Source organism: Geotrypetes seraphini, chromosome 15 (assembly GCF_902459505.1).
Source record: "Geotrypetes seraphini chromosome 15, aGeoSer1.1, whole genome shotgun sequence".
Taxonomy (NCBI): Eukaryota; Metazoa; Chordata; class Amphibia; order Gymnophiona; family Dermophiidae; genus Geotrypetes; species Geotrypetes seraphini.
The window spans coordinates 59,563,962-59,578,638 of NC_047098.1; the positions used below are offsets into that span (position 1 = coordinate 59,563,962).

Below are 14,677 nucleotides of genomic sequence, written 5' to 3' on the forward strand. Positions count from 1 at the left end.
GAAGTCCAGTTTATATTAATTATCGGCACCGATAAAGCCTTTTAAAAAAAATTACGTTTGATACATAGATCAGCTAGGCACGTCAATCTAGGTGCCTAACTGTAGATGTCATTTATAGAATCAGGGCCTCATTGCTAGAGCATGCATGACTCTCGGCATTGAATAATCTGCTGACCTGGAAGTTAACTAGGAACCACCTGATATTCAGACTGTTGCCCAGTTATCTTGTGCTTACTTAGCTGATTAGTGGACTAAATATGGCTGCTAATTGGCTTAAGTTGTGGCTCTGCCCAAACTCCGCCCCAGACCATCCCTAACATAGCCAAATATGAAATAGCCAGTTAATAGAGATACCCGGCGGCATTACTCGGCCCAGCTCATGTGGGTTTAATTAGATCGGTGTCTCCCCTGCCCAGTTGGATCTCTTTGAATATCAAGCTCAATAAGCAATCTTTTTTACTATCTCTAGTCTCTCCCTATATATGTACTTTTGTACCAAATAAGATTCTGTTGTATATATTTATGCCTTTGAAAGCATAAAAGGAGTTTTGGCAGCAATATCAGAGCCACTTACATTGCCTAGTGCTCTCAATTAATGCCTGCCTTAGCCTGATGAATATTCAAAGGCATGGCCTTTCTGTAGTTCAGCAATTTTGAATTTTTTATGGGTATTAAAAATGTCCTCCTTTGTAAGATTTATTGCCTGGAGACACAAGGGAATTTAACTGGAAGTTATGGTAATTAGAACGGCATATGATGCCACAGAATTGTAAATTATATTGTATCTTTCATAGAGAAGAAATTCAAACTGCTTATCCAAGTTGAAGAATGCAAATATCTACCTAGATCTGTATATAAAGTTATATATTTGTGACTCAGGTGTAACTAAGAGCCTTCAGATAATGGTGCCAGTTCTGTTTTTAAACTTCTCAACAACAGCATCAAGGTCCTGAATTGAGAGCTCTGCCTTAACCGTCCAAAATCAGGGTTTATTTTCTCTGCAGTGTGACAGCATATCACTCTCCCCATGGTGTGATTCAACTTGGGAATGGCATTGGAATGCTAAGATGGTGAGGAAAAACTGGTAGACTCTAAGAAATTCTCCTACCCTGTTATAGGGGAAAACACCCTCCAGGGACTCAAGACAAAGTTAGACAAGTTCCTGCTGAACTGGAACATATGCAGGTAAGGCTAGTATCAGGGCACTGGTCTTTGACCTAAGAGCCGCCACATGAGTGGACTGCTGCGCATGATGGGCCACTGGTCTGACCCAGCAGCGGCAATTCTTATGTTCTTACCTGCCTCCATTGTGCTGTGACAAGAGGGAGCAAAGATGCCAGCTACAGATATCACGAGGCACAGAATGTTGGATGACGAGGGAGAAGAGCTTGGGCATAGGGGCTCAGGAGACCAACCCAATCCTCCTGGTGGGACTGAGGGAGCTGTTATATCTTTTGATGCAAAAACATTTAAAGGAGAGATCGTTACACTGGTAACTGACCCGTACTCTGTTGTGGCAGATGTAGGGCACTGGTTAGATGACACTGAAGCCAATATGGAAGAATAGGTGGACACACTATGGTCCTTGGCCACTAAGGCCAGGATTCTACAAAGTGCATCCCGATTATAGGCAGTTGTCCTACAGCTGTCTAATTAGCCAATCGGGATGCACGCTTTTTAAAAAAAATGCTCCCCAGGCAGGCCGCCTATATTGAAGGGATGCCCGCAAGACAGCCTAAGCTCACCTAAGGCTAGGCGGTAGCCTTAGGCGGCCCTATGCATCTCCCTAGTAGAGCGGGAGATGCTTACAAAGTAGGCCAGAAAAATGGCCTACATTGTAAGTAGACGCGGCTGCGATAGGTATAATGGCCACAACCGCCTGTCCCCCCCAACAATTGCCGGCAGGAGGGTGCCCAACCCCTCCTGCCGGAAGACTGCCCAACCCCCCGATCACCGGCAGGAGGGTGCCCAACCCCTCTTACTGGAAGAAGACTCCCAACACCCAATCACCAGCAGGAGGGTGCCCAAACCTTCCTGCGGGAAGAAGACCCCCACCCATGATCACCGGCAGGAAGAAGACCCCCCCACCTCAGCCTCTCATGATCACCAGCAGGAGGTTGCCCAACCCATCCTGCTGGATAGCACCACCCCCCCTCCACTAACAGCTCCCTTCCGACTCCCCCCAACCGCTAACACCCCTCCCTCAGGACCCTCCCCCAACTACAGAAGTGGTATGGATAACTGTGCAAAAACTGCTGGGTCCTGATATTGATCAGGGAACTGGAGCCTACCAACATATTGAGAGAACTCACTGATCCTGGTCGGTCCCACGAGCTAATCTACCAAGGGATATAGACGGTGTTCTGGGGGAAGAGCAAGCTATACAGGAAGGACGGACTCCACCTCAGCAGAGACGGAACGAGGCTACTAGCAAGCAACATCAAGAGAGAAGTTGAGAAGTTTTTAAACTAGGAAGAAGGGGAAAGCCGACAGTTGACCGAGAGAGAGAGTCGATGGTTCGGGAACCGGTATACCCGGAGGATACCATGCAGGAAGATAGAGGGGAAGACTCACAAGAGGATACCGCGCAGGAAAATATAGGGGAAGGCCCACCGGATCACAAGCAAGACAGATTGAAAGGGACATAAGAGGGAAGGAAATGCAAGAAAGGAATGGGTCGTAAACTCAAGTGTAGTACACGAACGCAAGGAGCCTAAGGAATAAGATGGGTGAATTAGAAGCTATGGCACAAAAAGATAACTTTGACATCATCGGCATCACAGAAACATTGTGGACTGAGGAAAACGTCTGGGACACTGCTACCAGGATACAAACTATACCGCAGAGACGGAGTGGCTCAAAAAGGTGGGGGCATTGCCATATACGTCAAAGAGGGAATTGAATCTACTGGAGAGAACACGCCACACCAGACAGATAAGTTAGAGTCTCTATGGGTCAAAATTCCAGGAACAAATGGACTGGAAACGAAGATTAGCATCTACTACCAAACCACAGGGCAGTCCGAAGAAATTGATGGAGAAATGACAGACGAGATTAAGCACAACTGCAAGGAAGGCAACGTAGTTATCATGGGTGACTTCAACTATCCGGGGATAGACTCGAATCTAGGCACCTCGGCTGTGCTAGGGAGACCAAGTTCCTGGATACTGTAGACGATTGCTGGAACAACTCGTCAAGGAAAATACGAGAGGAAATGCAATTCTGGACTTAATTCTAAATAGACTACGAGGACCAGCACAACATGTAGAAGAAGAAGGGATGCTGGGAAGCAGCGATCACAATATGATCCACTTCGACCTGGATGCAGGTGGGAAACATCGGTCCAAAACGATGGCCATGGTGCTGAACTTCCGAAAAGGGAATTACAAAGGGATGAGACTGATGGTGGGGAAGAAGATTAAGAAAAGGATAAGCACTGTAAAAACACTAGAGCAAGCTTGGTCCCATTTTAAGGACACAGTTACCGAGGCACAAAATCTATATATACCGTGTATCAACAAAGGATCCAAGACGAAAAAGAACAAAGAACCAACATGGCTCACTGTAGAGGTGAAGGAAGCAATCAGAGACAAGAAAACTTCATTTAAGGAATGGAAAAGGTAAAAAACGGACAAAAACTGGAACAAGCACAAACAACATCAACGCAGGTTCCATAAGGTGGTAAAAGGAGCCAAAAGAGACTATGAGGAAAAAATAGCCAAGGAGGCGAAAAACTTCAAGCCGTTCATTCGATATATTAAGGGGAAACGACCTGCGAGGATAGCGGTGGGGCCGTTGGATGACCGTGGAATAAAGGGAGTGCTAAAGGAGGACAAAGAAATCACCGACAAACTGAACACATTTTTTGCGTCTGTATTTACCGAAGAGGATATACACAGCGTACCGGAACCCATCAGGCTATATGCTGGAAACGAAGACGGGAAACTGACAGGGTTGACGGTCAGTCTAGAAGAGGTATGCAGGCAGATCAATAGGCTTAAGAGCGATAAATCCCCGGGACCGGATGGCAAGCATCCGAGGGTCATCAAGGAACTGAAAAGGACTATAGCTGAACTGCTTCAACTAATACCCAATCTGTCAATCAAATCGGGAAAGATTTTGGAGGACTGGAAGGTGGCAAATGTTACACTGATCTTCAAAAAAGGTGTGAGGGGAGATCCGGGAAACTACAAACCGTTGAGTCTGACCTCGGTACCGGGAAAGATGGTAGAGGTGCTGATAAAGGACCGCATCATTGATCACCTTGATGGACACGATCTGATGTGGACCAGCCAGCACAGTTTCAATAAAGGCAGATCTTGCCTGACGAACTTGCTGCACTTCTTCGAAGGAGTAAACAGGCGGATAGACAAGGGCAACCCGGTCGACATTGTTTATCTGGATTTTCAGAAGGCGTTCGACAAGGTTCCACATGAACGACTACTTTGGAAAATTGAGAGCCATAGAATCGAGGGTGCAATACTCACGTGGATTAAAAACTGGCTGGAGCATAGGAAACAGAGAGTGGGGGTAAATGGACAATTCTCAGACTGGAATAGCATCACCAGCGGGGTGCCGCAGGGCTCAGTGCTTGGACCCATGCTCATCAACATCTTTATAAATGATCTGGACATTGGTACAACGAGCAAGGTGATTAAATTTGTGGACGATACGAAGTTATACAGAGTAGTGAAGACACAAGGGGATTGCAAAGATCTGCAATGTGACATAATCAAGCTCGAGAAATGGGCAGCGACATGGCAGATGAGGTTCAACGTGGATAAGTATAAAGTGATGCATGTCGGTAACAAAAATCTCATGCATGAATACAGGATGTCCAGGGCAGTATTTGGAGAGACCTCCCAGGAAAGAGACTTGGGAGTTCTGATCGACAAGTCGATGAAGCCGTCTGCGCAATGCACGGCAGCGGCGAAAAGGGCGAACAGAATGCTAGGAATGATAAAGAAGGGGATCACGAACAGATCGAAGAAGGTTATCATGCCGCTGTACCGGGACATGGTGCACCCTCACCTGGAATACTGCATCCAGCACTGGTCACCATACATGAAGAAGGACACGGTACTACTCGAAAGGGTCCAGTTAGAGAATGACACGGGGAAAAAATCTGTCCCCGTCACCGGCCCACCATCCTCTGCACCGCCCCATCACCGCCGATCCCTTCACCGCCCCGTCACCGTCACCGCCATCCCTTTCACCGCCCCGTCACCGCCACTGCCATCCCATTCACCGCCCCGTCACCGTCCCCGCTGCATCCATATAAGCCTTTTTCCTTTCACTCCCTCCTTCCAATTTGAGCCGGGAACACTAGCGATCGCACGGTCCCCGCGGCCACTACCTGCCTGCCCAGTCCATCCTGGTGTTTGGCCGGCTCTCTCCCTTCTCTTCACCTTGGTTTGTGGGTTTTCTTTTCGGCAACCTGCGCGCTTTCCCAAGGAGCCGCACACGCGCGCTGCTCAGTGTTCGATCTTCTGCTCTGCTGCCACTTCCTGGTTCCCGGTTGCGTCAGAGCAGAAGATCGAGGCTGAGCAGCGGCGGGTGTGCGCGGCTCTCTGGTAGCGTGCGGGTCGCCGAGGAGGAGGATCTGCGGACTGGGGTGAGGAGAGGGGAGAGAGCTGGCTGGACACTGGAATCGATTGGGTGGGGCGGTGTGAGCTGCGGGGGACCCGCGCGATCCTTCATGCCTCACTGCGGGGGGACAAGACCATTCACCGCCCCGCGGGCGGTGAATGGCCTTGTCCCCGTCGCCGCAGCGACTGCTAGTTTTCTTCCCCGTTTTCGGCGGGTGACCCGCGGCTAAAATGTCGGTGGCCGCGGGTAAACCGCCACCGTGTCATTCTCTAGGTCCAGTGAAGAGCGACTAAAATGGTTAAGGGGCTGGAAGAGTTGCCGTACAGCGAGAGATTAGAGAAACTGGGCCTCTTCTCCCTTGAGAAGAGGGGACTGTGAGGGGACATGATCGAAACATGCAAAATACTGAAGGGAATAGAATTAGTAGAGAAAGACAGACCGTTCACCTTCTCCAAGGTAGGGAAAACGAGAGGGTGCACTCTAAAGTTGAAAGGGGATAGATTCCGCACAAACGTAAGGAAGTCCTTCTTCACCCAGAGAGTGGTAGAGAACTGGAACGCTCTTCTGGAGTCTGTTATAGGGGAAGACACCCTCCAGGGTTTCAAGACAAAGTTGGACAAGTTCATGCTAAACTTGTGAGACTGGACTCATTTGGAGCACTGGTCTTGACCTTGGGGCCGCCGTGTGAGTGGACTGCTGGGCAGGATAGACCACTGGTGTGGCCCAGCAGTGGCAATTCTTATGTTCTTATGTTCTTAGTTACCACTTTAAGGAGGAAGAAGTGAAAAAAACACATGCTTTGCACAAGATGCTCTGGGAAAGAACATTATAATGCCTCTGTATCATTCCATGGTACAACCTCCATGGTACATGGTATTGCATTCAATTCTGGTTGCCATATCTCAAAAAAGATATAGCGGAACTAGAAAGATTCAAAGAAGAGCAACCAGAATACGAAAGTGGATGGAACTCCTCTCATATGAGGAAAGGCTGAAGAGGTTAGGGCTCTTCAGTTTGGAGAAGAGATGCCTGAGGGGGAATATGATTGAGGTCTACAAAATCCTAAGTGGTATAGAATGGGCAAAAGTGAATTTATTATTTTACTCTTTCAAAAATTACAAAGGCTAGGGGACACTCAAAGACGTTATATGGAAGTACCTTTAGAACAAATAGGAGGAAATAGTTTTTCACTCAACGAATAGTTAAGCTCTAGAACTTGTTGCCAGAGTTTGTGGCAACATTAGTTAGCATGTTAAAAAAAAGTATGGAGAAGTTCCTGCAGGAAAAGTTCATAGTCTGCTATTGAAACAGACATGGGGGGTAGTCATTGCAAGTTCACAGTCATTCGTGCTGGACAAAGCTGCGCTGACATTTGAGCCCAGACAATTGGGCGCAAGACTCCAGCGCGCCGCCGGAAAAGTTAATTTTAAAGAGTTCTGACGGGGGGTGTGAGTGAGGGAACCCCCTTTCCCCCCTAGTTTACTTAATAGGGTTCGCGCTGCCATTGGGGTGGGGGGTTGGAACCCTCCATTATAGAGGAAACTTAACTTTTTCTGATTTTTTTCGGAAAAAGTTAAGTTTTCTGTATAATGTGGTGGGTTGCACCCCCCCAATGGCAGCCAACAGCAGCATGAACAGTATTAAGTAAAGTGGGGGGTTCCTCCCAACACCCCCCTCCCATACTCCCGTCGGAGCTCTTTAAAATTAACTTTTAAAGCGGCGTGCTGGAGTCTTGCACGCAATTGTCTGGGCTGAAATGTCAGCGCGGCTTTGTTCGGCGCGCTTTTGTCCCGTCACCGTCATTGCTTGACTTGAGATCAGTAGCATGGAATGTTGCTACTGTTAGGGATTCCAGAATCATGCTACTCTTTGGGATTCTGCATGGAATTTTGATACTCTTTGGGGTTCCGGAATGTTGCTGCTATTTGGGTTTCTGCCAGATACTTGTGACCTGAATTGACCCCTGTGGAAGCAAGATACTGGGCTCGATGGACCCTTGGCTATTCTTAAGTTCTTATTTGGCATTTACAATTCCATTCTATAAATGGCACCTCAAACTTAGGTGCTGAGTAGTGTGTGCTTAAGCGCAATTCTGTAATAGCTAGGTGCACTTTGTAGAATCTTGCTTAATGGCATCTAAAGTGATCTTAGGTGTCGATAAGGCATCCTAAACTTAGGCCACCCTATTTAAGCCAGAGTTTTCTTGGCTTAAATGAGTGCTTCTAAATTAGGTGCCTACACAATAAACATGCCTACAGTCTCACTCTTAATCATGCCTACCCTGTTTCCCCGATGGTAAGACACTGTCTTATTTTTTTTGGAAGGCCAAAATATGCTCTAGGGCTTATTTTCGGGGGGATGCCTTATTTACATTTTTTTCTAAAAAGGGGGGGGGCTGTCTTATTTGACGGCTGAAGAATCGGTCGGCCGAAAAATCGTACCGTGTATGGCCAGCTTTATCCATCATACCATATATTGTACCATTTAATGTCCCCAATGTTCTCCATCAGGGAAACACAGTAAAGAGATTATTCTGTGGTGCAGCATCAGAGGGGACTTGACAATGTGAAACCATTGTTTCTATACCGTATGCATTTTAAACAGGCTTTATATACCGTAAGTGGTATTGCTCACAGCAAAAGAAACCTGTCTGCGTGTCTCACTTTTGATGTTCTGGCCGTAAACAAACTCCTGCAGTCTCCGTTAGGGAGGGATGAGGGAAGCTGCCTGTGTTTCCTTGCGCGGAGTCACGTGCGCGCGCTGCAGTCCTGTCACTTCCTCCTCTTCACTTCATGACGAGGCGCGGCACGCAGCCATGGAGGCAAATATGGTAGACTGAGGGACCACACGGAGTCACCCACCGTACCACCCGATTCGGGTAAGCGCAGGTATCGGTGGGTGGCTTATTTGCGGGGGGGGGGGTGTGTGCCTTATTTTACATTTTTTTCTAAAAAGGAGGGGCTGTCTTATTTGATGGCCCTGCCTTATCATCGGGGAAACAGGGTAGTTTATGGTAGGGACCTTGGATTGGGCGCCTACCTCAATGTGGTATCAAGTTAGGAGCCTACCATGTAATTTAGCTCTAGAATTCATTGATGGAGAATGTGGCGAAAGCGGTTAACTGAGCAGGGTTTAATAAAGGTTTGGATAATTTCCTAAAAGAGAAATCCATAAGCCATTATTAAGATGGCTTGGGGCCATAAGTTTGCCCACCAAAATGTGTAATTAAGTCTATCGTAATTCATCAAGCTTCTTTCTCTGAATTCTCTTGCACCATTTTTAAATGGGGATATATTTTACCCTTCCTCATTTTTCTGGAAATAAACTCCATAGACAAAAGTCAAAGTGACAATGCAGGCTTTATATGTCTGTACTTTAGTTCTGTTTCTTCAAACTTCCACTTGAGAGCTTTCTATAGCTGATGGTTTGCAGTGACCTCACATGTTCTAAACTGATCTTCTCTGATGCTTCTGTTATGTAGAGGAACTGAAAGGTCCCTTGGAAGAATATGTCCATAAGCGCTATCCTGGCCTAGTGAAAGTGGTCCGCAACCAAAAAAGAGAAGGTCTTATCCGAGCACGAATTGAGGGATGGAAGGCAGCCACTGGACAGATAACTGGATTCTTTGATGCTCATGTGGAATTCACTGCTGGCTGGTATGTACAGATCATGGAATATCATGTTCAAATAAGCAGAACTGGAACAGAGGGATGAATTCAATAGCATTCATTCAGGTCCAGATTCTAGGCACTTAACTTAGGGGTCTATTTATTACGGCGCACTAAATTCTAAGGCACCCATAGAATATAATGGATGCCTTAGCATTTAGCGTGAGCTAAATCAGTTTGCACGCCTTATTTATTTATTTTTTAAAATTCTTTATTCATTTTTATAATTACATCAAGTGCATCAAAAAGTAACACCATTTTGACTTAAATACATCACTTGAAACTCTACAATTCTTTAAATTGCATAGAATTATCCCTTTCCCTCCCTTCTCTTCAATACCTCATAACGCATACACCATATAATAAAGTCCCCCCTCCCCCCACTCGATTCTTTCATTTGTACATATCAGGGAAAATAATACCTATTCATTACAATAATTTGTTAATGGTCCCCACACATCTTGAAATTTATTAAAATTTCCTTTCTGAATAGCTAATGTTCTTTCCATTTTATAAATATGACACACTGAATTCCACCAAAAACTGTAGTTTAATCTATTCCAATTTTTCCAATTACAAGTTATTTGTTGTATGGCGACTCCTGTTAAAATAAGTAAGAGTTTATTATTTTTGGAAGATATTTGGCTCTTAGCTCTCATAGACATGCCATATAATACTGTATCATACGATAATGCCACATAATTTTCTAACAAACTATTAATTTGGCCCCAAATTGATTTCCAGAAAGCCATAATAAATGGACAATAGAACAATAAACGATCTAAAGTCCCTGCTTCAAGATGACAATGCCAAGATCTATCCGACTTAGATCAATCAAATTTTTTTAAACGAACAGGGGTCCAGAATGCTCTATGTAACAGAAAAAAACATGTTTGCCTTATTAAAAGGACCCCTTAATTTTCTTTTTGATTAATTGACAAGTTTTATTGAAACATATAGCAAATTAGTACCGATCAAACAACGACATGGGACTTAATTTTCTTGATTGGCCTAATGTAGTTTTGAAATTGAAAGTGTCATTACAACAACAATTAAAAAAAATTATTAAAAAATGAATTAGGAGTAGGCGCCTAACTCAGTAGGCGTGGTTAGGAGTGGATTTGGGATGGATTTTAGGTGTAGTTTGACTTAGACGCCAGTAGGCGTCTAACTTAAGCGCACTCATTTAGGACAAGAAAACCCTGGCCTAAATGGTAGTGCGCCTAAGCTTTCAATGTCTACTGGTGCTTAAGATCTCTTACGCATCACTAGGCGTGATCCTATAAATGGTACCTAGCAGTTGATTGAAAATTGCGCTCAATAGCACCTAGCAGCTAAGCGCCATTTATAGAATCAGGTCCTCAGTTCTTTAGTGTGTCTTCAAAAATGTATTGCATGCAAAATCAATTTAATGCATGTTGATCTACTGTGAATGGGCCGAGTGGTCATCTCCCGTCATATCACCACCACTAGGCTCCTCTGGTCACATTTCTCCCTTCCACCACCAGGTTCTTCCAGACACTCTTCACTACCAGGCTCTTCTGAACACACTTCCCTGGTCAATTTGGCCACCATAGATCATTCCAGTCTCTACTGGTCCCTCTGGTCCTCTTCAACCCTCACTGAACTTCTGGGTCTTCTGGCTGCATCCGGTACCATTACCAGTCTCTCTGCTGGTTGCCGGTCACTCGCCAGTCACCATTAGTCAAGAGTCTCTAGTTCTTCTGGCTGCTTCTGGTACCATTACCAGTCTCTCCGCTAGTTGCCACTGGTTCCTCCAATGGTCACTTGCCAGTCACCAACAGCCTAGGACAGGGGTCTGCAACCTTTTAAAGCAAAGAGCCATTTTATCTTAAATTCTTGACCCAAGATTTACAAAGAGCCGCAATGGGTAGAGAGGGAGGTTTGAGATAAGATTTTTTAATGCGATATGGATATATATGCATTTTACACAAAAACAAAGCTTTGAGTACTTACAGAAAATAAAGAAAAACAATTTACTGAGATGTTTTACACTGTATGTCCACAAAAAGTTGTTTCTTGTTCAACACTGCTCCCTGTCTCATCCCCCAGACCCTGTGCAGCATCCTTTGCACATGCCCACCAGCCCCATGCCCATCATTTCTCCTTCTATCACCCCTCTCCAGCACTATGCTGCATTTCTCCCTCCATTCCCTCCACCACCATGTCCAACATTCCTTCCTCTTGCATCCCTTTCCATCTGTCTCACTGTTCCCTCTCTACCACCACATCCAACATTTCTCCCTTTCATCTCCTCATTTCTTCCCCATGCATCTCTACCACACTCCTCTCCCACCACCATGACCAATAATTCTCTGTTCTTTTCTATGCCCAACAAGTCTCCTCTTTCTTCTTTCCCCTATGTGCAGCATTTCTCATTCCCTCTCATTAAGATACCCATGTCCAACAATTCTCCCTTTCTATTTCCTAGCCCCCCTCAGCATCTCTTTCCCGTTCTTCCTCTGCCATTCCATCTTATGTCCCAAGTTCATGCCCCCTCCCTCTCCATTCTATTCCCAAGTTCACCCTCTCTCCCTCCCTTCTATGCCCCAAGTTTGTGCTCCCCTCCCACGGTGTGTACCTGTTTCCTGGTGGCCTCTTCCTCCTTCCTTCCAGGCAGCCAAACGTTTTTCTTCACAAAGCCATGGGAAACTGTTCCAACACGCTGCCCTTGGCTGACCCAGAAGGCTTCCCTAAGATCAAAGTGCCTGCAAGTACATCCAAAGACCTGATGTGACTTTGGGCACTTAAATGCAGCAATATCTATGCCCCACCCATGCGAATACCCAGTTGCATTTACAGTCTGTGTCACTTATAAAATTGCGTTTAGCTGCATTGCTGCTGTAACATGTGTAAGCGTACCCTTACCTGCTAAACTGCTGCTATTCTGTACATTTATATATGCAAATAGCATGCAAATCGGGCACTCAGTTAAGGAATTGCCCTCAATCGTACCAACCAAATAGCTATCTTGTAATCTGGATATGACAGAATCTCCTCTTTTTATAATCTGCCTAGAACTGCAAGGCATTTGCAGAATAAAAGACACCATTGTAATGTAATGTAGTGTAATTTTATTAGGTATTGCATACTTTTAAGCCAGGGGTGACCAACCTTTTGGCTTCCCTGGGCCGCATTGGCCGAAAATTTTTTTATAAGGCCGCGCAAACGCTGCAGCTGCAAAGGAGGGAGCCGGCAAGACGGTAAACACCCGGGGGCAGCAGAGGAAAACACTGCATCGCCCTCGACCGGGGCCGCACAAAATACTTCACGGGGCCACAGGTTGGACACCCCTGCTTTAAGCAGTAAAGTACACACCCGCTTTGTGATATTTTACTGTTATTTATGGTCAGATATGGTCACCTACGTGTGTAAATTAATGGCCTCCAAAATATTGAGTAGGATGGCGCGTATGTCACTGGTGGAGTGTGCAAGTGTGGGTACAGATTTAAAACACTATAGTCTCGGATAATGGTGCAGATGTGTGCGCCTGCTCTAGGATTGTGCCAAATGTCCACACCTGCCACGCACACTGGAATTTTATAAAGAAACGTGGATGCCTACTTGTCTTTATAAAATAGGCTTTGCTGACATAGGTGCCTTAAAATGCACTTTAACTAACCCCCTCTTTTACTAAGCACACTAAATGCTAACACGTCCATAGAATATAATGGACGTGTTAGCATTTAGCGAGCGTTAATATTTAGCGCGCGCTAGATCGGCTAGCGCGCCTTGGTAAAAGGACCCCTACGTGTCACTTGAGGAGAGGAGTCGCTTAGTGGTTAGAGCGGCTGCCTCAGCACCCTGAGGTTGCAGTGCTGCTCCCTGTGACCCTGGCCAAGTCACTTAACCCTTCATTGTCCCAGGCCCACTGGGACAGCTAGGGAAAATACGTAGAGTACCTGATTACTATTCAGTGTAAACTGCAGAATAAAATAAAAGTACCTCCAATATGCCACTTAATAAATACATAAGTAGAGGAATAACCTGGAGCAGAAGAGCAGCCTAGTTTTGAGAGCACTAGTCAGGGAAGCCAGTGTTTGAATCATTTTCATGCTCTTTGTGACCTTCGATGAGTCACTTAACCTCAATTGCCTCAGGTACAAGCTGAGATTGTGAGCCGTCTTTCAGGGGAATGCCGGCTGTACCTGAACAAAAAACTTAAGTTGAACAGACATGAGCTTAAACTTCTTGAGCTTGATATTAATTCGGCAGCAATCAGCGTTTTGCTGACCGCGGCCAGTGTTATCCCTGGAAATTCTGCGCCAGACCGTGTCTGAGCTCCAGCATTGAATTTCTGGATGTACATAGCCAGTTAAGTGTGGTATTCAGCACTTAACTGGCAATAGGGCGCTGCATAAAGATAAGCCTGACTTTTATGGGGCTTAACCTTGGAATACCAGACTTCCGGATTTCCCTCGACATGCCCTCCTTTTGAGGACATGCTCGGGGGGGTCCGGACGGCTTTTCAAAACCTGGCACTTCATCTGGGTTTTGAAAAGCTTCCAACAAATCGCCGTCGGGCAGGAGGGCCATCCGCGCATGTGCGAATGTGACGTGATGACATCACGCGCATGTGCGCATGATGTCATCACAATGCATGCGCACATGCGCAGATGCCCTCCTGCCGGGCGAGAGTGGGGGGGGCGGGGCTGGGGCTGGGCTAAGGTGGGATTTTATCAAATATGAAATCAACTTGGCACTGGGCGGGCTTGGGGGGGGGGCGGGTGTAGGGGTCCGAATTTTCCATTTGAAAAATCTGGTAACTCTAGGTTAACTTGGCCAGTTAAGTGCTGAATATCAGCACTTAACCAGTCAAGGGTTGACTGTGCTCCCAGAAAGCCCCTAAAATAGCCAGTTTCGCTTTGGACAGTAAGGCCCAGCTTCTGTAAACGGAGCCTAAGTTTGTCGACGCCTAGAAAAATAGTGCCAGCCCTGTGTCGATCACGCTTAAGTGCCATTTACAGAATCACGCTTAACGGTGCCTATCTTAAAACTTCTTCCTCTACACTCCCCCCACTCCTTTCCAACCCCCCCTGCCGCGCACATGGGCCCCTTCCCTCGTAACTTTTTCATTTTCCCTGCATGAGCAGCATTATGAACTTCATTTAATTTTCTATACCGTTCTTCCAGGGGAGCTCAGAACGGTTTACATGAATTTATTCAGGTACTCCAGCATTTTTCCCTGTCGGTCCCGGCGGGCTCACGATCTGTCTAATGTACCTGAGGCAATGGGGGGATTAAGTGACTTGCCCAGGGTCACAAGGAGCAGCGTGGGTTTGAACCCAGAACCTTAGGGTGCTGAGACTGTTGCTTTAACCACTACGCCACACTCTGCCCGCGTCGGTGTCGCCTCTCTCTGACATCACTTACAGGCACTGTGCTTAGGAAGTGATGTC

The 14,677-nt window shown here is 46.2% G+C and overlaps 1 protein-coding gene across 3 annotated transcripts in view; it reads left to right on the forward strand.

Moving 5' to 3' along the window:
* The window catches only part of GALNT17 (polypeptide N-acetylgalactosaminyltransferase 17), a 361,915-nt gene that overhangs the window by 142,602 nt on the left and 204,636 nt on the right, over positions 1-14,677 (forward strand). For all 3 annotated transcript variants that reach the window (XM_033921217.1, XM_033921216.1, XM_033921218.1), the window contains one exon: positions 9,071-9,245. In XM_033921217.1, coding sequence (XP_033777108.1) covers positions 9,071-9,245 — 175 coding nt within the window. The remainder of the gene's footprint in view (positions 1-9,070; positions 9,246-14,677) is intronic.